At 41.8% G+C, this 25373-nt stretch overlaps 1 protein-coding gene across 1 annotated transcript in view; it reads right to left on the bottom strand.

The window, feature by feature from the left end:
• Positions 1-1839: 1839 nt before the first annotated feature.
• The window catches only part of LOC128359776 (SPRY domain-containing SOCS box protein 4-like), a 44125-nt gene continuing 20591 nt past the window's right edge, over positions 1840-25373 (bottom strand). The window contains exons 3-4 of the mRNA XM_053320100.1: positions 16563-17452; positions 1840-3206 (exon numbers count right to left, since the gene is read on the bottom strand). Of these exons, the coding sequence (XP_053176075.1) occupies positions 3079-3206; positions 16563-17271 (837 nt within the window). The 5' untranslated portion in view covers positions 17272-17452 and the 3' untranslated portion in view covers positions 1840-3078. The remainder of the gene's footprint in view (positions 3207-16562; positions 17453-25373) is intronic.

The following is a 25373-nucleotide window of genomic DNA, read 5'->3' as shown; positions in this document are numbered from 1 at the left end:
TCAGTCTGCCACTCTCCATATATGCATATGGATAACATGCATGCAGGAGGAAAAACATGAGGAAGAAGAATACAGTGTGATGGACAATTATTTTAATACACACAAAAAAAAAAATTCTCATAGCTGAAACATTTTGCCTGCTTTCACTCAAAGCAAGGGAGGCAGAAGATAAAGCTCTGTGGTGGACAATACTCTATGAGAGAAAAGAGAGAAAGAAAATGGGGATTTAAATAGCCCGAGCAGAGGCTGCTTAAGGGGGAAGACAGAGGAGAAGGTTGGCAGGAATTGTCTTGAGGAGAAGCTGTAGAGACAAAAAGACAGTGAGATGAATTGATGTGAAGCCTCAGTGTGGAGCGCCAGCTAAATATGGATCCGGCAAAGTCACTTTTAACCAGATCAAACAAGTCATCAGCTTTAAACTTTCAGGGTTGTTCGATAATCCTTTAAAAGGACTGCTCCCTGCATTATTAAACAGCAGTACTGTATGCGCTGAGGCAGATGCTACTGTTGAGGCTCAATTGCACTCTGAAGCGACTCGCATTTCAAGTCCCTTAAATCTTTTTTTCTCGTGTTTTGTTTTGATCTTAATGAACATACGTGCTGGGAAATGCTAACGATCAATACGTGGTTCAACAGACATGTTTTTTTTGTTTTGTTAGGTTATTATTAAAGCATTAAAAGTCCATCAATTCTGCTGTGTTAGTGGCGGGTCATCTCCCTCTCAGACAGAGCTCTAAAAGCACAAAGAGATTATGGTGTTTATCAGCATGGGCTTGCTCTCTTGCTGCACACAACATTAATGGATGTTTCTGTTGGTGGTGCCAGCAGCAGCAGCAAAAGAGTCTCCATGAGAGCACAGCTTTGAATCCGCCTCACTTGTTGCAACGCTTGATTTGCGTTTCCAAAAATGACATCAGTGTTGATAAAGTAACATTTTTAATGCATTACTAAAGTAAAACAAAGAAGGAACTAAAATACCTTTGACATATTGGGATATTTTGCTCTCTGGACCAGAATTACCCTACTGTTAAACTGCTGCTAGCATCTGTTTAGCTTAGCTTAGTTTAGCTTAAAGACAGGAAAGAAAATTCACCAAGAAGTTGCCATTTCACCAACAAATAGTCCAGCATATAACCCAACATTACATATAAAAGATATTAAAGTAAAACAAAAAGGAGGACATAAAGCTATACCTTTGACATGTAGAGATATTTGCTTTCTTGCTCAGAGTTACTAGCATTCTTTAATGGAAGCTACAGCTAGAGGCCATTTAGCTTAGCTTAAAGACAGGAAACTAAATTCACCAGGAAATTACTGCCTCCACCCAAGAAATAGTCCAGCACTACATTACTAAAAGGTAAAACAAAGGGGGAAATATAGTTATACCTTTGACATGTTGGGATACTTGCTTTTTTAGTCCAGAGTTAGTATCCTCAAATGGTAAGCTACTGCTGGCAGCCATTTAGCTTAGCTTGACAAAATTCACCAAGAAGTTACTGCCTCCACCCAAGAAATAGTGCAGCACATAACCTCATTTTTACAGTCTTGAAGTTAAACAAATGAGATAGCATGAGCTTTAGGTAATTTCTTGTTAGCTTTAGACAGAACCAGGCTAGCTGTTTCCCCGTTTCCAGTCTTGATGCTAATCTAAGCTAAAGGTCTTGTGGCTCCACTTTATAATTTCACATACAGACATGAGTGGCATCAATCTTCAGATGTGATTATCAGCAAGAAAGTTAAGCAGCAAATTTCCCAAAACTATTCCTTAAAGATACTAGAACTTTGAATATAGACATAAAAGTTGATGATAGTCAAAGAGATCACACAGAGAGGCAGTGCGAGTTTAGCTGAGTTTATTCTTATTCACATTTAAAAGATTCTCATGGCAGCACATTCTTCCACCTATACCTGCGAGACATCCTGCCCCGCAGACAAATCTCAAAATCCATAGAAAAAAAAAACATTAAAAAAAAAACCCTCAAAAGATAATTTTCTAAAGTAAATCAGGGATTAAAAACCCACATAAGTGTAGGATGGTGCAAGAAAAAGATAGAAAAGCAGCATTTAAAATTTTGAGGGGGGGGAGGGGGGGGGGGTTGTCTTTTAATAATGCAGAAGTGTCATGTGCTTCTTTTGTGTGTGTGTGTGTGAGTGTGTGTGTGAGTGTGTGCGTATGTCTCAGAACAGGCACATTAGCAGTCCAAGACCTTCAGATCAATCTCTATCAGTGTTAAAGGAGCTGGGGAGCTGATAAACAGCGGGCGCAGTCCTTCAAGTTCACCAACCCTGATGGAGGCTTAAATCAAACGAAAGAGAGAGACACACACACACACACACACATAAGAGAGGGGGAGAGAAGCTGGCAGGAGGGAGGAGGAGGATTCAAAATGTTCAAAACAGATTGAAATTGTGTTATTTAGCCCGTAGGTGGGAACTGCCTGCTTGTCAGTGAGCGGTTTTCTTACTATAGACAGTGAAGGCTTTGTTCCCGCACACTCGTGACACACATACAAACTCGCTGGATGTATGTAATCCAAGAGTGCTACAGTGTGTAAATACAGACAAGAATAGCAAAAATGGGGGGGGGGGGTCGGGTTCAAAGCACTATTTGTGAGGCTGTGTGGGCTCTCTCTCTCTCTCTCTCTCTCTCTCTCTCATGTATGGCCTTTCAAACTGAGGAGATTTAGATCAACTTTGTGATTTACAGGAAACTGAGATTGCAATGTTCGTACTGCCTTCATGTGATTCATCAGCTCCTCTACAGTCGTCTGTCCAAGAAAAAGACAGCAGTCGGAAACAACAACAAAAATGAAACAAAAGAACAAACAAAAAGAGCTGGAAAAAAAAAACAGGAGATTAAAAACATCCCACCCCGTAAAACTGATGTAAACAGAACCACCCCCCTTTTTGCAGCGCTGTCTTCACCGCCTGTTCGCAGTCGATGTCGTCGTCCCCGTCCACAGCAGAATTGAGTTCAGTTTGGAGGCTTTGCACTGTAATAAGAAATGGGCCTCGCTTTCTTCCCATCTGTAGATGTGTGTGCGCGTGCATTTTTTTTGTGTGTGTTTGTGTGTGTGGTCACTGGTACTGGAGGTAGTTCTTGAGAGTCTGCGGCAGTGGGAGTGTGTCGATGTGATGGATGCGCTCCCTGCCCAGAGCCAGACGAGCTACTCGCCTGCACAGGTCCATGAGGGGGAGGGGCTCCGCTGTGAGGGACGAGAGAGAAAGAGAGAGATGGTTAAAGTCTGACTAGTGAGTAAGTGCAAGTGTGTCAATACACTTTGGATGTATAAAGCAACACTTCAAGTTGATTTATACACCTGAGTCAAAGTGTTGTGGTGCCTAAAGTAAAAGTCTCATACTCCCATGTAGGTCTTTTCATATCCTGATAACGACACCTATCCTCATGTAGTACAGTTTCATTCAATTAATTCATTGTAGTTCCGAGTCCAAGTAGATGTTTGTGTGAAAACATAACACCTGGATTTTGTCATTTAGAACACGAAATTAGTCAACTTTCAGGAAACAGCGATTTATATTTTTCATGATTTTCTGACAACAAATCGATGAATCGAGAAAATAATTGGCAGGTGACTCAATAATGAAAATAACTGTTCGTGGCAGCCCTGCTTGATAGAACTGATTTCCCCTGTATGCCTGAATCAGTCAGTAGCTTACACACTGAAATCAATTCCTCCTCTAACTCAACAAAACAGACTACAAAGCAGGTTTCCTCCATTAGTCTTTACATCCTGCTCATCCTCCACTCTAAGTGTCTTATAATACTTTTCAAGGACTGTCAGGGTCATTGTAGGTGAATGCATGCCTGCTTTATTTGCATGTTTAACATTTAGTGCAATCTTTTTAATACCATTGCCTTGGAAGGGCCCCTCATGAAGGAAGCTTAATATGTTATGTTATTTACCCAATTAATGTATACTTGTTTCATTTCAGCTCAGTGAAAAATGATGACACTTTCACAGTGCCTAAGCTGAATGAGCAGAAAACAAGAGTGGGTCAAAAGCCAGTATATTTATGTCTAATTGTAGGTTTCCTGAATGCATCATGTGTTTCCAGTTCAAATGTGCTACTGAGATATTCAAGCGACAATAAAACCTAAAAAAAATACAGTAATACAGTGTTCACAGATATCGGCGGAGTGGCTCACATGATCAACTAATGTAGGAGAATAACCTAGAGGAAACAATGTATAGACTGTTCTGAGTAGATCTACATTTCATGCAGTTTCATTTTGCAGCAGCAGACTAATTCACTTCCACTCTAATTACATTACCAACAGACAGTGTGGATGCACAGCGAGCGGAAAGACAAGCAGCAGCGAGCCATATTAAAATATTTACACACAGACGGGTCATCAGTGTCTGTGTGTAAATATTATGTGCTGGAGGAACATGGAAACTTCCCTCCCGCCAGTTTTTGGAGGGAGGTGATGTCTGTGTATGTCAGACGGACAGACTCTTAACTGCTGGCCCTTCATGGATGTCAAACTGCTCCACCTGTATGGACCATCTGGTGGAGCTGAGTCCCTGCTGTTCAGAGTGCACTTACACACTGTGTGAAGGACGTTGGGCGGGGGAGGGGGCATTCACATTTGTGTGTAGACGTATTGCACTTGTTGACAGGGTGAAGATTAAAAAGTTTGTTGCAGTTTCTATAGCCTAGCCTGATTGTTAACGTTTGGATGAGTGTGGTAAAAAGCCTTCATGCTATAATTTATTGATACAGCTGAATTTCTGACAATAAATCTTCAGAGCAGAGACCCTGACACACTGTCAATAAATTATATCATCAAGGCTTTGAGTGTCTGTGCTGCCTTTTGCACCTGTGCTCAGTCTACAGGCAGCACCTCTTCTTTTCAAATCACATTTTAATATGTTTTTTATGCTGATGCAGCACATATTTTGGAACAGTAAAAATACATTTGCTATGGCAGATAGAGGGGTTGCTTAAAATCTGGAGAGTTAATTGTAGGTGTCAAATGAGAGTTAACCTTCAACCTTCTAAATCATGATGACTGTAGTTTCACTTTTCGAGACCCTGTGGCCGCTGCAGGATTCAGTCATGATGGAAAAACAACAGAACTGAACTGGCATTGTTGATAGAAAAACTACAGCTGGGTATGAACTGCTGACCAAAAGAAACGGTTTCATTAACACATCAAGATCTTAATGAAAAACTGATACACACAAAAGTCTCTTGTTAATGTTTGAATCAGTGATGACGCATCTATTGGTAGATCTGTTTGTTTTTTTTAAATCCGCATGCTTTGCTTTGACTGAACTTTAGCAGGAACCACTAAGTGAATTCTTTTCCTGTGGTGTGCTACGTGACCTTTGAAAATAATGAAATTCACCAGTGAACAGCAGCTGACGGGCGGCGGAGTTAAAGAAAGGAGGGCAGCTATGTGAATTTATTTAACTGGCATGTACTTAATGAAAAGCCTTTGTAAAAGCGCCTTTGGGACATGTGGCTGAGTGTGGATTCATTTACATGCCAAGCACCGAAAGCCGGAAGACATGTTGACCTCTGAGAGAATATAGACGAGGTACAGTGACCTGTATGGTGGAATTAGACGGCTGATAAATCTGGAAAGGATGATCACTTCACATCCTTCCAACATCTTATTAGCTTTTGTCTGCAAAGGCAAGTTCAAACTTTAGCACAGTAGGTAACAAGATTAGGAGCAAAGACTCACACGATGCAATCACATCTCCATTCATCCTGTACCTTGTGACCGCCTGAACGCTGCTCCTATAAATAAAGGACCCTGAGAACGCAGATTCCTGGTGCACATGTGGAACCGAGCCCCCCCCCCCCCCCCCCCCCGCTGCCACCAATGGATGGATGTTCTTTCTTTCGGGCCTAACAGCACCTATCAATCAGTCTATCCTCACCAGCACATCCCCTGCATATAGATAGTTCCCATAGTTACCAGCTCCTCACATCACCGTGGTGTGACGTCACTGTACTGGTAGTGTGTAGTCACACTAATGGATGTTTCTGAGTGCTGCCAGTTTATATGTTTAAGCTAAAGCAACAAGTGCTGCTGTATGAGATTTCTATTGGACAAGACTAATGGGTTAAAAAAAAAGAAGAAGCAAACTCATAAATCATTTTTGCTGCTGTACCACTGCAGAACAACAAGATTTATCAAAAATCTACCCCCAAAACAAGAAGACAACTGCAAATTCCTCCAAGTTACAGCCATTACTTGAATTGGACCAGAATTGTTAGGCTAATACATTTTACTCTCAACATATGCTGATTATGAAGCATTGTAGAGTACAAGAAGACACATTCAAAACTCCTACACACATATTTACATTTTAAACAGCTCCCATATATTACTTTCAATAAACACCACTGTGCAATATCAATATCACACTTGGGTATTTTATCATTCTGACAACACCAGTATTACTCGTTCATAATGTCACTTTATTTTTTTATTGCTGGTGAACTGGTCATTTATTGGGTTATATTTTTATTGATGCTCTCTGCTGCCATAACACTGTAAATTTTCCCATCATGGGACTAATAAAGGATTACCTTAGCTTAATTCCTCCTCTAGTATTGTACCTCTAACATTACACCTGCCTGCATCATCAGCAACAAGGAGGGAAAAAAATATAAATAAGAGTGTTAAGAGTGACACACTGCTTGCTGTAACACCTGTGGAGCAGAGGCTGCCACAGACAGTAAGCCCTCTGACTCAGTGCTCTCCAGAGGGAGCCGATGACGTGGATGATGCTACACAATGTGCCGGAAAACCAGCCAATCTCTGCTGGTGTGAACCAGTCTCCGCGGTAAGGGTTGCCTAGGGCGACAAGTGGTCCTGTCAGACGGTGGTGAAGACAGAGTAGCTGAAGGAAGAGTGCTGTCCATTAACAGGCACAATAAGTATGAAGCCAAGTGGTCCAAGTTGTGGTTAAAAGTAGTTTGAGTCTAGTTCTGCTCATATAAGAAGCATTTCATTAAGACCTGATGTAAAGCTGTATTACTTTATGAATTAAAGTTCACCAAAACTACAATAACCACTATTTTCCCCCCCTTAATAATTCTCAAAGAGCTCAGTGACATTATTGTGAATACTACTGTAAATACTTACTATAAAAATGTCTGGGCTTATAAACAGTCCCAAATTTCTCTGTGCTCAATTCATTAAGTTCATGTGGATAATAGTTAGATTGCATGTACATTATAAGCCCATACAATAAGGAACACTGAAACTCTGTGCCTATTTAAAGCAGTCCGTGTACCATCTTTCACACGTGACTTTTAAACGCAATCAGAAGGAACTGGTTTAATTATTAATCTGTGCTAATTAGCTGGAGGCATTTCAATGAGGTGAATGGTGGAGCGGGCCCCTAAGTTCTTCACTCTGCCTCCGTTATGATCCGTTATGTTGCCGTCCGTCTCTCAAGTCTTTTTTGTACGAGCTGGAGACCGGGTTTTTGATAGATTGATGGCACACTAAAGAGGAGATAGAGTGTGGAAAAAGTGTGGTTAAGGACGACTGAGCGCCTGATGTGCTGTTGGACTACAGAGGCCTGCGGGGTTGGAAGTGGTGCTCTCCTTCCCTAACACTTAATTGAGAACAAAGTGGAGGAAGGGGAGGGAAATTTTGGGACAATGGCGCAGTCAGCTAGTCTGCCTTCACTGAGGTGAGACAGCAAATACACACCTCTCATCTCCTCCTCCCCTCTCTCTCTCTCTCTCTCTCTCTCTCTCACTCACACACACACACACACAGCCCAGGATGATGCCAATATATCTAGGCACATGTGTGTGTGTACTGCATATACACATCACTCACCATGAGATGATACGACCCAGTTATGTCCTGCTTAGAAATAAAGGGTAGGACAAGCCTGTCTTTTTTGGCCTGCATGCTCCAATTTACTGTTCATTAAATTCCCCCCATTTCTCCCTACATCCTGTTCATTACTAGAGATGTACTTAGGTAGCAGACATACACGCGAAGGGTGCTGACTCCCCGCTGTGCTTATCAAATAGATTAGCATAAAACTGTTGGGCCCGTCTGACCTAGTTTAACATGAAAGGTGTTACGCGTCTACATATGCAGCCCCTTAAGGTGCAGATACATTTCAGCCCAGCGGTGTTGTTCACCGAAAGGTCAAAGGTGAAAACAAGAGGGGAGTGTAATGAATATATATATAGGGCTGGACAGAATTAGACCGATGATGTGATAAAAAAAAAAACTGAAAATTGGAACAGAACAGTGAGGTGGAGCAGAGGGAAGAGGCGACAGAGCAAACCGTCACTCTAGATCTAATTTAACTAGAAACACAGGTGTCCAAATTGAATCGCCCACTCGGAGCGGAAACCAATTGCTCAATGAACCAGTTGGACGCCAATTCGAATTCCTTCCACTGACGATATCTGACTTCCTATTACCTCAACACCGTCGAGCTCGCCAGTTCCAGACGGGAGCACAGACTGCCGTCAGTTTGGTCCCTGCTCTCTCTCACTCTGCTCGGGGGAAAAAGAGGCTAAGCCTACAAAAGGTAAAGATAAAGAGCAGCGCAGTAATGCTGGACTGCAAACCACACTCAACACCATTTGTGTACACACAAACGCATACTGGCTGTGACATTTCTCCAGCACCAGCAGCGATGTATATGTTACCACGTTCATGTTAAAATAAATAAAAAGGCAGATATCTTTAAATGTGACTTTCATTCTGATTTCCCCTCAAACCAAAAATGTTACTCAACTCCTTTTTTTCCTGGCTGTTTGCCATCCCTTTCCTTTGCTTTACTGAATGGTTGTATAATAAAAAATAAGTGCTTGGGTGTTTTGTTAGAAAAGAAACCTTTAAAATTTCGGGGTAGTAAAACATACCAGGTGGGTATTGTTTACACAGTAAGCAAATAATGTGAAAAATCTATAATCATCCCAACAACATACCAGAGTTTATTTTTCTCTTCTCTCCTTTGATTGGTTGCAATTTATCATCACTGCTCCACAACCAAACCTATCTGTCCAAAGAGGGTTCAACAAGGCTATACACTGAACATCAACACAGCTGATGAAAAACATCATTATCAGACACGCTCTAACTGAATATGCAAATAGACTAAAAAGACCTGCTGAACTCTACCCGCTCAGCAGTGGAGGAGCATTTAGCAGCTATTTCCCTCAGGAGTCCATAGAGACCAAAAACAGTTAAAGAGAGTGAACAGACTTGTATTCATCAGGTGGACAGACTTCAAAAGAATGGTAATGTTGCTCTGTGTCTGTTGGATGAACAAGCAACCAGATGTTTGCTAACAAAGTTGCCATATCAACTAAAAAGGTGACAATATGGCCAAAAAACATGAGTTATTGAAGTTGTTTAGGGCTGTTTGAAGATCAGGACACTCACTGTAGTCAAATTAATTGCATTTTAGTCATAAATATGATCATTACCAGATCACACAGGCTGACTGATGCATTACTATTAATCTAAAAGCAGCCTTTTGCATATCTTATAAATGTCTCCTGCTTGCGTCTGTGCTGTGAACAGACAGACAGAAGGAAGACATCGTATTTACATAGAGCAAGATGTTGACCCAAACAAAAATGTGTGTGCAGGGTGCCTAGTCAACAATTAAAAGCCCACCTATCCACTCAAAAGTCAGCTTAACAGTTTCCACAGCAACTTCCCACCATGATGAGCTGTGTAAACACTGAAAGAAAGGATTAGCGCTAAAAAGCATGAGAGGGGGGGGGGGGGGGGAAAGGGGGAGAAAGACAGAAAAGGAGAGCAGGAGGGAGGAGATGAAACAACAATGAGAGCCGGAGTCAACTAGGGTTCATTTGCAAAAGGGGGAGGGCAGTCATGTCAGTTGAGTGTGTGAAACGCTCCTCTTCCCTGGTCTGTCTAGTTCAGGTGTAAATTAGTTTGGCTCAGCTTGCTGTCATTAGGCTGGCCAGGCTGCTGTGGTTCAATGAGGCTTGTTGAGGCAGACAGGGGGAAAAAAAAAAAAAAAAAAAGAAAAGATTTATTTCCAAGGATAGAAAGAGGCCAACAGCAGGATCCAGCTACTTCATTGTTTTATACTTAGAGATGTTAATAAGTCAGAGGTATGAAAACTGATCAGAATCATATCTGGGTAGTATTGGCTTTCAAGTGTCTCAATATATAACGATGTATTGCAACAAAGGTGGTTCCGTGATACACGATATATCATGATGGAATAATCTAAGATATATCACGATATCTGTCACTGAAGAGGAAAGAAAATGTTTCAAAGAGCAGGAAATAGTCATATAGGCCTGTCACAGGTCTATATATGGACTTATCTTATGACAAATAATTATAAATAAAAAACACTTTTAACAGAAGTGTAGCACCCACTCTCCAATCCCCCCCTCCCTCCCCCTTGCATTATTGTGCTATTATATTTTAATTATATCAGTGGTATAAAATGATCTTCAAATGACAATAATATCATTTATTGAACTTATTACTGGGACAATATATCATCCAACAAAAGCACTTAACGTGACAGGCCTAAAGTAATAGAATATACAATGATATATTATTAACAGTACATTAGTTTCACACAAAAGAAATGCCACCAAGTATAAATATCACAACACTGATAATTGCAGCCTCAGTTTGTGCCTCTCACAGAGCTACTGACAATATTCGTAAGCCTGATGAGAGGCGTAAAGACAACAGAGCAGTGATTTCGTGCTAATAATAATAATAATACTAAGCAAACGTACGACCCTGACGATAAGGAACGGTGACATACATTCAGAGCTTTACGAGATATTTAGGGCTGACGAGTGACAACAGTAACTGTAACATGACTAACAACAGGGCCACAGCTACATACTGACACTCACAAGTACCAGAAAGAAACTTCAACAAAGAGCCATGAATGTTTTTCTAGTGACTGTCAAAGCTCCAGTGGACTCTGTTTACAGCATGGACATGTAGAGATTTACAGCAGCTGTTCACTTCCTCTTTTGTTGTCACCATCAATATGGCGTCCATCTGACAGTCACCAGTCTGTTCAGCGACTTCAGAGGAAGGTAGAGGGTAGTGGTGCTGTGGTAGAGGTAAGTCAAAGTCAATCAAATCTTGAGCTGTCCTATGTTTACAAAGAGATGTATCGATACCTGGCGCAAGTGTATCGATAAATAATCGAAAATGGAAAGATTTTTTTTGTCCCAACACTATTAAAAAAGGAACAATACAGACAGGAGAGAGAAGTAAAATCCATGTACTTCACAGGGAGTAAGAGGTGGAGTATAAAAGTCTAAGTGAGTGGGAGAGGGAGAGAAAAGAAAGAACGTAAAAAGAGCAGGAAAGTGAACAGAAAGTCAATCTCTCTTTGAGTTCCTTTAAGAGGATGCACAAAAGCTACATGTGGGAGCAGGGGAGCATTGCCATCTCCAGGCATAAATATGGATGTTTCCATTTTTCTCTATATTACACCCAGATATTCCTTATGCTTGATATGATACGGTGATCTCTCATGTGCATTCTGTCAGAACACGAGCTCTTTGAAGATTCATGGCTTCAACTCATATACGTTCTCTGCAGCAACTATAAAGAATACAAATACGTTGATTAACATATCAGTAGTCTATCATCTTTGATGTCTACCAAAAAAAAAATAGTGATTGATGTGAGTTCAGGCTTATAAGTCAGCACCGGTTTCATTATCAGACTCTGTTTTGCAGTCTCCAAGCTTCATTAGTCGAACAAAAAAGAAAAACCAACACGTTGATCAAACAATTCGTGCACCTCTCATGAGTGGGCTACATTAATACCCAAAATGAGATTATTCCATTAATACCACATTTACAGATATCTGGTTGAACTGTGGGTCATCTGCAAAATGCAAAAAGTAGAGAGGTACAATCTTAGCACGCACTACGACAGATCCTCTTTTTTGTGAACAGGGTCTATATGTGGCATCGGCCTAGTTGAAAGAACAAACCCAATGTCTGAGATGCTCACTTTGTACCATGTTTCCATGTCGTCACATATCGTGCACTCAAGTGCCATTAAAATCTTTCAGAGAAACATTTCACCCTTTGTAAGTGTGACCTAAAGCTTGTCACTTCAAATCTCAGGACAGCTCATAAAAAAACAGAATAGTTGAACCCTGAATTCTTAACAGGGCAGTGTGTTATTATCTGCCGCAAGGGCTCTATGAATCAAAACAATGTCAAAAGATGGAGTGTGATGATGCCATGAAGAAGTGTAGGGTTGTGGGAGTTATTGTCTTCAATCACCACTGCCGTCATTATAGTCAGCTTCTCCCAGTTGGGGTTCCTTCAGTGTTCATTGCCCTGAAATTTGTTACCAGGAACCAAATTATCTGCCGGGGTCTCCTCCTCCTCAAATCAAACAGACTTGATGATTACAACTGGTGAAACACTGAAAAAAGCTGTTTCACAATGAAAAAAAATATCAGTGTTTTTCTGATGCTGTTCAATGAACGCAGGACACCCAGAGCTGAGTCGAGTTGAGTTTAACTTAAGATCCAGATGTCCAATGACTAAAATCCTTCATCCAGTTAACAGATAGTTAAAAAGGAGCACCCCAGTACTGGTTACTACTGATGTCACATAACTGCACTGTCACTGGTTTGATTCCAGCGAGGGGCCTTTGTTGCATGTCATACTTATCACTCTCTCTCCCTGTTTCCTGTCTGCCTCTTCACTGCCAACTGTCCAACAAGGGCAACACATTCCAAGAAGATATAGTTAAAAACAATTCAGATCTGATAAGTTATCGTAAAAGTGTGGCTTAAAACTGCACAAAAAGTTAATTTGTCACAGTTTCTAGAAAACAACCACAATGCTGATGAACGTCTAAATGGGGTATGACTCCACTGACAGGCAACCAGATTAAAAGTATTGTTATCATGATTAAAAAAAATAAATTAAAAAAAATCTCTGGGTTTGGGGTTTTAGTTGTCCCAAATATTGCATAGGTCTACTAATTGTCAAGACATTTTAATATAGAAAAGTTACATATTGGACCTTTTCATTTCCTATATTTCTGCTGGCCGTAGATAATAAAACTATGTAACAGCAAATCTAGTAAGTTTGGTCTCAAAATTCAAGGTTTTAACCCGGTTACAAAAGGGTAGGGTGCTAGTGATGAGGATCATATCAGGTGGGTGTAAGGAGGACCAGCGCTCTTTTGGAGCTAGATCATTGACTAACTTTTCTTTTTCAAAAACAGACTGAACAAGTATGATTTGGTTTTTTTATAACACAGTTTACACTAGAAGAACACTAGGTCAAAAGGTGTCAGATACTTCATGTCTGGGTCTCTAAAAAAAAATCTGGCCACGTTCACATAACATCAACATTTACTGACACTTTAGAATCACTCTGCTCTGCCAAACTAAGTGGAAAATGAGCGGCTCTGTCACTTCTTCAACTTTCTTTACCAGTATCCCATTTCTTTCAGCTCTCATCCATTTTTTTTTATTGGACCTGTTTCTTCTTATTCTTATTATTATTATTAGGGCCCGAGCGCTGACCATCGCGAAGCCCTATTGTATCTGTAAAACATGCATGGGGTGGCGAGGGCCCGTTCATCGCTGCTTGCAGCTTTAATTATTATTATTATTATTATTATTATTATTATTATTATTATTATTATAAAACAATATTCATGCCCATCCAAATCCTTCCATGTTTACAAAAAGCAGTTGTCTCTGAAATATTGGTACTTCAAGAACACATGTATCACACTGGATACAAGGACAACATTTCATGAACCAAAAAGTGACAAATGACAGATTTTGTACTGTACTACATTTATCTAGACCACAAATATAGGTCAGTCTACATCATGTGCACGCAAGCGGCTTAAGTACATATATATACACACGCACACACACACACACACACACACACACAGACAGACACCTTACCCAACATTCCCCACAAGGCAGGGCCAGACGCTGAGCTCAGAGGCACACTGGGACATCCTCCAGAATTACTGGCTCCTCTCTGCCAGCACACACATACGCACACACATGGCTCGCAGCCATGGACATGGTGTTCATGCCTCACTGTTGGGAACGCCCCCCCCACACCCCCCACAGCCTGCTTTGGGTCTTTGTGCAACATGCAGGCTGGTGAGAGGGGAGGGGAAGGGAGGGAGGACTGAGGGCTATTATACATTCAGAGGGGCAGTCATGATTGAGATGACTACTTGTTGGGACGATGACATTTAACAGAAGGGAGGACTGACACACACACACACGCACACACACACACACACACAAACACAAACTGATCTTTACAGTGTCCTTGGGATGGCGGTGCAACAGATTTTCCTATTACATCACAACTGGATGCAGACTTGTTGTTTTGCCGTCTGAGTATGTGAGACTACTGAGTTTGAAGACGACTGCACAAAGACTTGAGAGAGCGCTAAAAAGCGACAGGAAAGCGGGCTAGAAATAGTACACATAGCATGTATAAGCTGCTTCCTATTGGTAAACAAAGCAGTGCTTGCTCTCATTGTGGGCTTTTTATAGATCAACGCTCACAGAAAAGTGCCCTGCATGCTCTCTGAAGAAAACGTGCTAAGTGACAAATCCGCAAGGAAAGCCTTCTCCATCTCTCCTAAAACCTTAAATCTTACACCACTCATGGAGAGCTGAGACCAGGTGTAAGCATTAGGGAAATTAGCCCCACCAGTACTGCTTAGGGTTGTGTAAACTGTGAAATCCTCCTTATTCACACACTAATGCAGTATTTGTAAAAAACGTGCCTGTACAGATAAGGCAGACTGCTTAGCCTCCAGTATTGATGCTTCAGCACATAGAAAAGTTAATATTGTTAAAGTGAGGTGTGAATGAGTATACGCACCAACAACATAAAAGAAACTAACATGCAATTATTACACTGTAATCATAAGTACTCAAGCAACCATTCTATGTGTTGTGCTATGCTCATGTTTTCTCCCTGGTCCGGTCCATCTTCGGTAGCCAAGAAAGTCATAAATAAAGAGTATAAATATTTTGTCTGGGTTAGATGATTAAACTCTTTTGTGTCACCGCACAGCTGAGCGGGCCATTTAACCTGTGAGGTTAAGTGGTTTCCCACCAATCACACAATCCTGAAGTTTAAGGAGACTTGGCTGTAGGTCAACATGGTTTCCTGCTACGATGTGATTTAAAGTGTTTTCAGTGTTCCCCAGGCACTGCAGCCTCATTATTATCACAAATAAGGGTGCTAATACTGCATATGGCTGCGTACCACACTGTTGAGCCCCCCTAAATCACCCACAGGGGAAAATACCTTCACCGCGACAGCCTTATGTGCCTTCACTTAGACTCAAGCAGGCACTTCCTTTGGCCCTCACAACACACCCACTGGAGTGTCAATTTAAGGAAAGTTAAGAACAGTACCGACAGATAGAGGCCCGTTCATTTCTAGTTCGATATCACACTGTCACAGTCACTGTGTGACAGCGACTTCTCAAAAGGGTACGGGGGGGGGGTGTTTAATGAGGACTGTCTAAATGACTCAGCAGCCTGATCCAGACTGCTCTCACACTGTCTCTCCTCAATACAATCGCTCTTTGTCTGCAACTAGACACAGACATCACTGACCATTGCCCATACGTGACAAATGAATACACACGTCTTTGCTAGAATCACGCACTCCCCATCTGGTCCAAACCTGGAGTTTGATACTGGACTTAAAGTTGTTGCAGCACAAATCTCACTTGATGAGCAGGTCTTAATATAAGCCTGTGCTAAGTTACACCCATAAACATAAACACCTCTGCACTGGGAAATATTACTAACCATATCCACCTTGGTGCTGTGACTCTTCACCATTTTTGGAAAAATAATTGGCTAAATCGACACTTAAAGCAAAACAACACTTATTGACACTTTGTTCAATATAAATTATATAGTTATGAATCCAATATAAACCTGTGTGCACATATTTACTTTAAATCAAGTGTAATGAGGTGTCAGCAGTCAGAGCCGTGTATGAGCATATCTTACATAGCTGATTGTGGTAATGAAGGAGTGTGCTAACTTAAACAGGGATTAGGCTACAAAAAAAAAAAAAAAGAGTTTTGACAGCAAACATATTTGTAAGGAATTAATTCTGTCGAGCTCCAGCATGTCTCGCTTCAGAGATCACAGACTGTCAGCTCTACTTTTTCTTGTGCCATGGAGAAAACTCAGTTTCACTTTGAAAGCTGTTGTACTAAATGCTGCTGTTTAATATGTTTTCTCAAAAATGGCGTAGCTCTGTAACTGAGCACTGTGGCAACAAACAAACTGCAGGATTCAGGTGTGAAGACAGCTGAGAGAATTGAAAAAATGACAGAAAGTTGTATTTTACACACTGTCCTAATAACTAGACAGGTTAAAAATAGTGCTACTTATGTTTTGTGTCAGATATTAAACGCACAAGTTTAAAAGAATGAAAAACTAAACAAGTCACTTCATAAATATTATACTATCACTGAAAAGCTTCAAGTGTCTGTATATGCATGCGTGTGTCAGAGATGTGCTACTTACGATCTAATCCATTGACGTAGCGAATAGAAACTTCGCAGTGCCCCCACACAGCGCTGACGATGGGATACAATCTCTTGCCCTTTAAGCCTCTGAAAGCTACTCCCAGATACTGTCCGTCTACCATGAAGCTCAGTGTGCCCTCGTCCATATCCAGTATGACTGTCAGAGAGTCTGGAAGCACAAACGACTCGTCTGGCTCCAGGAAACAGGGGTACGTGGGCGCAGACGTGGAAACTGGCCGGTTCTTTCCGTCGTGGTATAGTCTGTTGCGACCCAGGTCCCAGCCCCAGGACTCCGAGTCTGATCCTACCAGGGCCGTGTAGCCCACTGAGTGTAAAGGTGCTTCGGCGGTGGCCACGCCCACTACGGCGTGGGTGCCCCTCTGTCTGGCCGGCCAATGAATCCTCCAAACGTGGAGGCCTCTGGTGTAGCCCACTTTTCCGCGGATACAGTCTGTGCTCTGTGCTACTGGGTGTCGGTGGAACGTCAGCTTGTCGTCCTCCTTCACAAACACATTGAGGGACCGGTCGTCGGGGTTCCAGGCGTGGCGCAGCTGGGTCTCCGAGGTGGCTGGCGGCATGTCCAGCAGCAGGTCCAGCCTAGGGGGCCGACAGAAATCCGGACCCCGGAGTTCACGGCGCACTGGCCGGTATGAGGGCTCCCCACGTACATCTACTGACTTGATACTGCCTGAGATCTTCTGGCCCATGGCTGGGTGGGTCCAAGGGAGGAAGGGGCAGAGGGGAGGGAAATGGATGGACCGAGGGTGGTAATGAGGGGGTGGTCGGGTCCTGACGTTACCTCATGGGCGCAACAACAACACTGTGGGTCCTGGGTGGAAAGATGCCGATGGACACAGACACTCTCTTCTACCAGGGGGAATGACACTCCTGAAACATACAAAAGAGAAAACCTGATGTAGCTGACATACAGTCTCAAGTTGTTTAATATCAGTCACGGTTGGCTCATCAATAATTAGACGGTCTGAAATTGGACATCATCCAGCAAGTGTTGACCTGTCAGTGATAAAGCTTTGTTTAGTACTTTTTTTTTTTTTTAATTTATAAAAAAGAAATGAAAGGTACAAAAGATAAATACAAAAAAAAATGACATAAATTTCATTCCAGTCTAATTCCCTAATGTTTATCACCCCAACCATGGTGTGAATGTTACCATGGAAACCTTGTTAATCTGATCAACTCTGATGATATTTTGATCACACTTACTTTGCTTATAAAACTTTATTAACAAACGATGTATTTCTTATTCATAGGTGTATATCAAACAGTGATGCAGACGGACAGAGTAAGCAGCACAAACATGGTATTAACAGCACTGGCTTCCAGCCAGAGCTGCAGAGAGGAGAGGAAATGACAGGGAAGGAGAAATGAAGGATGAACTTCTCTTCATTTCTAGCATTCCTCTACAACACTACTTCTTCTCTTCAGTGTGCAATCTCAAGTGTAGATTACTGAAAATTGTTTTTTTTTAAATCACTGGATACAGTAAAAGTATTAGAAAACTAATCTAAAAAGAGAGAGTTCCAGCATTTTAGACATCTGTTCTGTATCTCAGCTGTTAATGTTCAGTATACATGTGAAGTAAACAGGTTGAGGTGACCCCTACAAACCAGCTATCCCCTCTTTCAGAATTATATACACTTATATATACAGTCCACACCAATGTGTAGGAGGACTGGACAAAGCCTGCTGCCAGCCTTCACTGAACACACTCATTCTGTCCCTACCAAGCAAATAAATGTGATGCATTACATATTTTATGCAATATGTATGAGCTGAGTTTTCATGGAAGTGAACTTAAAGCCCAAAGTGACTGTAACTCTTACTTTCATAACCTCACCCCCCCCCCCCCCCCCCCAAACACACACGCAATTTCCCTGAATTATCAAGTCAAAAGAGCTGTTCCAGTTCTGCTGTACAGACACCCTCCTTCCCATATGCAACTCCCCCACTGAGTCACTATAGTTGTTTCTTAGGAAAGAGATCCACATGATTCTTCCAGGGAAAGTGCAGAACAGTCCAGCAGGAGTCAAGCGTCACACAAAATACTCAACACACACACACACACACACACACACACACACACACACACACACACACACACACACACACACACACACACACACACACACACACACACACACACACACACACACACACACACACACACACACACACACTCACACTCACCTCTGCCCTATCTCATGTCTACAACACATAAAGACTGAAAAGCTCTCTATTTCCATATGAATTCATTTATAACACCAGAGATGACGCCAGGAGTCATTTGGAGATGAATATGGGACAATTTATCACACTGCATAATGTAATCCTGGACAAAGACTGTAATCACAGTGACCATCAACCATTAAGCTGACATTTATTTGTGCTTCTATAACATTCATGCCATATACAAATCCTTCATATTCATGCGCACACACAGACTTTGCTGGTCTTCAAGCATTAGCCATCAGTGGGGAAACGCTGGGCCAAACAATCAGCTGACAAGCCACAAAGACATGATTCATGGGGATTGGGAAAGAGAAAGAAAATGTGATGAGAGAAAGAAAAAGCGGTCATGGTGCAGATAGCCTGCCACAGTGTCCAATTAATCTCTACTTAATACAGTGACATTTAAACTGATTTAACTACAGCAGCCACATGTGGATCACATACACATGTAAATTTGTATTCAGTCAATATGGTTTAATGTGTCCTAAACACTCAAGTCTGAGTCTCAGTCTGTTATAACATCATTGTATGAGCAGAGTTAAAATATTACATAAGTACTCCAATATTCCAATACTAAACAATGCTATCCAATCAGAGTGCTCATCTTGAACATCAAAAATCAGTTGTAAATGTTTTTTTATAGACAGCTGATTGACTGCATCAATACTTGTGGCTTCAGCTGGAGGGTGAGAGAGTGAGAGGGGAGGCACGTGGACCTGTCAATCTCTAACAGAAAAAAACTAAATCAAATAACCCACATATTTGATGCCGTCCACACAGAGCTGCCGACATCAAAAAGACACTTCCAGCTGGTGAATATCAAACCTGAAAATCAATTTTATCCCAGTGCTGTACTGTCTCTGCCAAGGTGTGCAGAGACCTCACACACACACACACACACACACACACACACACACACCTGATTGTGACTGATTGAGCCCTTTATCTACACAAAAAAACAAAAACACAGTAGTCTGAAAAAAAGTGAGCAATTTTCACCCTGGCAGTGTGACATATTTAATAAATCACTTGCCATCTGTTGCCACGCATGCAAAAAAAAAAACACACATACAACACATATTAAATGTATGGCCTGTATCACCAAGACTATTAAGTCTCTCAAGTAGTGAAGTGTAGTCATTCCCCTTGTTAGTTGATAGAGCTCAGCAAGGGGGAAGCAATCTTTGTAACACTTGATAATTTCCTCAAAAGCGCAGTACATTTGGGAAGTCATACTGCCAACATGCAGTGCAAAACAAAATGATACACACAAAAATAAATAGACTGTGCTCACACTGGCAGTTCACAGACTAAAAAAAGAATGGATGTAGCGCTGTGACATCACCAATTGGTTTGTGAAGTTCCATTTTGCAATTTGACCGTCGCCTGACCATATTTGGATGACATACATTATGTGGAGCTAACTAGCCGCTACTGTGTATGGTTAACTGTGAAAATGCTAATACTAATTTTTGCTAGTAAAAAAACAAGTTTACCATTGTTAAAACAAAATGCAATTGCCCCCAAAAAACTGAACCTCCCACTCCTTAGAGGGTCTTTTAGCACAACTGAATACTGAACAAAACTTTTCATGAACTGAAAACTCACTGGTATAGCGACAGTTAGGGCTATATTCTGAATATAGGGTTAGGCCATGGTTACGTTACCTAACCAACATTGTTGCCATGGTAGCGACTTGCCTGTGACGGCACCTGTGTGTTACTCACAGCGGCTACACCCATAATTATGCTCAACTTTAAAAGGCACACAAAGACGATTCAAGGTGAAAAAGTACTGTCTCCAGATCTACATCCAAGCATTGGACATGTTTATCCTTTATACTGCCTACAAGCAGAATCAGCCTTCCTCTCTCTCCATGTTCTCTCTCTCTCTCTCTCTCTCTCTCTCTCTACTGCAGAAGGAGTTGAGGATGAGGAGATGTAAAAAGGTTAGTGAAAGGACATGAAAAAAAGCTGGCCGTGAAGGAGAAGGTCAGAGCTGATGAGGAGTGTCCGTGAGCGAGATGATAGGCGAGGAGAAGTAAAAGGAGGAACATGAAGGAGAGTAAGAGATGAGAGAAATACATGAGATGAGTGCAAATGGGTGATGGGTGATGGAAAGCCTGAACTGCGATCCAGTTCCACACATGTCCACATTAACAGAGCTGAATTTAGTGAGGGGGATTATCCAGTGTCAAATACAGTGGCTACAAACCATGACCAATCTCTGCTTCACCCCCCCTCCTCCCCTACTTCTGACTCTCATTTCCATGTCCTCCATCTAAATATGGAGTCCAGTGGTTTTCCTCTCCTCTGGGATTCAATGCAAGGAAGCGGGACTGTTTAAGATGCAGCTTTACCAGGAATCCACCGCACAAACTTATCTGGAGCACGTTGACATGAAGAAGAGGGCCTGCTGGTAGCGTGACAACTATTGTTAGCATATCAAACATGCACAGCCAGCCTTAACAGAATCAACCCCTACCACCCCCCCACCCCCCTCACCCCCCTCACCCCTCCACCCACCCAAAACACGCACATGACTGGAGGGCACAAAAATGCAGACTGGTAGTGCAGGGACTTTGAAGTATCACCCACTCAAACACACGCACGCACCCTTTTTCTTATCTGCACACAGGTGTTGGAACATCAGCAGGAAAGAGGATGGAGAGGGGGCCGGGAGGGGGGGCCGAGAGGGGGGTGGGGGGGTGGAGAGGGGATGACGACACGGGTACAAGTATGTGTGCAGGTGCTTTTTTTCCCCTCTATCAATGACAAACTCATCATTTAGCTTCATTGGAAAGGACAACCACATGAATCTAGATTATAATTTCAAGTAAAAACTATTAATAGTGATCGAGATATTTCATGCATGTTAAGGTTAATCTGTCTCGGGATTCTGAATGTTTGCCTCTTTGTCGTCTATAAACAAAAAGAATCAGAACTGACAACACCAGTGCAAGGTCAAACAAGTATTTGGAGAATACACTAACAAGGCTGTTGTGTTATTGTGGAGTCACAGTTGCACTACTACCAACTAGTCTATGAGCCATGCTAGCTGTACGGGACATGGCTACAGGAATGGCAACGTCAGTGCTGGGCCACCGCTTGGGTCCGGACAGAAATCTAACTATCTATCTAATGGACCGCTGTGACATTTGCTACAGATATTCAATATGCCTGTGCAGCCTTAGTAGCCAGCTGGTTAAGACGTTTACCCCTCTTCTCTCTACCCATGATACTCCAAGCTCCTTGACTTGTAATGACATTGGTGATCGCGTAACTTTTCCTCTAGCGCCTCCAGCAGGTCTTCAAAAGCTGTTTTTTGTTGTTGAATTATCTCAAATATCTACTTGATGGCTTGACGCTGAATTCTGTACAGATGTTTCACGGCATGAAATGATGCAGAATACACTTGCGAGCTAGCCTAATGTCATTGAGCTGAATCAGCATTTCTTGTTGCCCTCGACCTCCTCCTCCTCCTCTGAGCTTTTCAATGCACAGAAGACCTTTTGTCCGCAGCTTGCTTAAAACCATCAAAGCGATGTAGATAGATGACGCAAGTTTGATGACATGTCTCTGCTTGCATCTGTCCTTTTTTTTTTTTTTTCTATTTACGTCACACTACAGTTTATCAGCTTTACACTGCACTCTCTGACATGCCTCTCAATTGCTGCTATCGCGTGATCTCTCTCAGATTGCGACCAGGACAGTGTGACATGCATTGAAATTGGAAGATCATCATCAGCATCACAGTTTCCAGTTTACAGGTTCCCTTTGGCATGTTTCAATTTTGAAGTGGCATAATTCCACAAAGTGATGCGAGGATAAGAAATGTCAACAAACTTTATTTTCTTTGACTGAAACAATTCCAGGTACTGATAAATATTCACTATGAAGAATGAGCAGAGCCTGATGTGGTTTTTTTTATTTGCCTGACATTTGACAGAAGTGCAGATAAGCTTTGGAAAAACAATGTAATTAAAGCCACGTATCGCATTACTGTCTCTCTGGCATCAAAAAGGATCAAAAGATTAGAAATTGGCAGGCTTGATATAAACACAATGGGCCAGAGCACATCAAACTTATTTAATCATCTAACCAGTCACACATAACTAACATCAAAAGTAATGCCAAGTGTAACTATGAGTCAGGACTGAACTGACTTGACTGTAGCAGCAGCAGCAGCAGCGTAACGCAATACAGACACTCTTTAATCATGTGTCACTCTCCCCACCTTTCAGCCGCCCTGGCATGAAACGCTACACGGAAAGTCGGCTGCTGATTACAGCCGAGCTGCAGAGGTCAGTGTCTGGCTGGAACAGCAACTCAGTTTTTTTGTTTTTTTATATATATGTATGCAAAGTCAAACTAGTTAAGATGTAACAAAGTGGAAATTACAGAGTACTTTAGTAGCTCAGTTAATGAGACAGTTTCAATACTTGTCAGAGTGAAATATAAGTACATCTCAAAATTAAAATAAATATCACTTCGCTGACCGGGCTCATTTTTAAACCTGAAATAATAGCTCATGAAAAAGTACATGTTTTTAAATAAGTTAAGCAATGAATGCCACATTTATTTTCATTTAAAGACATATTAGAGTTTTGATGCTTCATTTAATTCATTTCAAGACCTCTGAGACATGAAAATTCTTTAAGACACAGGCAGAAAGACTTTGGGAACTGTCAGCCCAGCAACGGAGACAGAGAACCTGAGAAAAATGTCACAGACAGTGAAGAAAGTACAAACAAGAGTCAGAGAGACAGAAGCTGCCTGTGTGTGAGAAGGGGAGAGACATCTTACCATGAAAGCATTTCTCCAAACAGTCGGCCGGCTCTCGCACAGCGATGTGAACGCGCAAAATCACGGCGGCCCGAATGAAAGAGTCAGAATACTTATTCCTTGGTTAGTTGTCCAGAATGAGGTCGGAACACACACATTCAACAGCCGGACGAGTGTGTGGGACAGGGCAGAGACGGACAAAAAAAGGAGTGTGTGTGTGTGTGTGTGTGTGTGTGTGTTTGCGTATGCCGACAAGTCGGGTGAGTTCCTGCTTGTGACGCGGGGATGTGGGGGGGGGGGGGGGGGGGGGGCAGCCTGGCTCCAGTTCCCAGCTAAGACAGGAAAACAGCTGCTGGAGGGAGGAGGGAAAGAGAGGGAGGGGGGGAGAAGGGGGAGGGCTTAGTGTGGAGCACGCTCAAAAGTCTTTCCCAAGCAGTACAAAAAAAAACAAAGCCACAACACACTCAAAGATGCACTGACTGCACGCCTCTATGAGGTGGTGGGAGGAACACACACACACACACACACACACACACACACACACACCTGACTGGACGGAGCACTTTGAGCCCTTCAGATGTCCTTAAAAACCTAGCGTGCAGGGAGCAGATGCCCTTTAAAAAAAAAAAAAGTTAAGTTTCACTTCCTTCACACCATTGTGCTGCTATGAATAATGAGGCGATGCACATGCAGCTCGAGATGATGTCAACTTTACAAATAGATTTTATCATCACTGAATGATGATACATCGCTCAGCTTAACGCCTCATATGATGAGAGTTCTGTTTGTGGGGCTCAACAGCTGCAAAGACATTGTTGGTAATGAGATGGAAAACACCTCATAAGCTCAGTATATATATTTATATATATATCAGTGAGAGCTATCATTTTATGAGGTGCCTACATTAGAAGCCTGTAGCACTCGAGCACAAAGTGAAAAGACAGAAAACATGAATTATTGAAGACTGCAGCTGAGAAAGAAATCATGCTGGTAATAATCATTACAACTAACTTTAAGTAATTATCTTTGCACTTAATAGTTTTTAGCACATTTCTCATTCAATAGGTATGACAACATTTATAAGATGCTTTTTTTTTTAGTGTGCAGTACTTGTTTTTGGAGGGAAGTACTGAGCTTGTGGGATGGGTGTGGGGGTTGTATGTGGTCTGTGGCAGCAATAATGTTATTGTTACAGGTCAAGTGAAAAAAGACAGCATGTATCCAATGACATGTATATGTATACATCATTGACTATATTGTTTATGCTTGCTGTAAATATAATGTCTAATTACTTTGTATTGTTGCTTCCACTTGGGAAATGAAACTTTATAAATGGTGTTACTGCTGTTCTATCATGGGAAATATTTATTATACAAAGTATGAAGTACAGTATCAATGAATCAAGTGTAGTGCTAGAATGAATAGTCAATACACTTCTATCAAAATATATTAATCAGCAGCTATTTTACTGTGTTGATGCTTGAAGAATCTGAATCAGGCTGCCTCTCGCTGTAAACTCAACATCTTGGGTATTTTTAAAGTGTTTTCTTTTCAGTTTAGGCTCTGAGAATCTGCCGAGGGCATTTTTTTTGTTGCTGTTGCTGACATTTTATAGACTAAACCATTCATCATGACAGTCTAAAGTCTCACTCCGAGATAGCGCTTCATCCATTCAGCGACAAGGTGAAATGAATTTCTCATTTTGATGTCTGGAGTGGTAAGACTGTGGGCTTTTTTCCCCTCTGCTGACTGTATAGACTTGTACTGTGACAACA

The sequence above is a fragment of the Scomber japonicus genome, chromosome 6, assembly GCF_027409825.1.
Source record: "Scomber japonicus isolate fScoJap1 chromosome 6, fScoJap1.pri, whole genome shotgun sequence".
Classification (NCBI taxonomy): Eukaryota; Metazoa; Chordata; class Actinopteri; order Scombriformes; family Scombridae; genus Scomber; species Scomber japonicus.
Note: the sequence above shows the minus strand (reverse complement) of the source record. Positions and strands in the feature narration are given on the sequence as shown.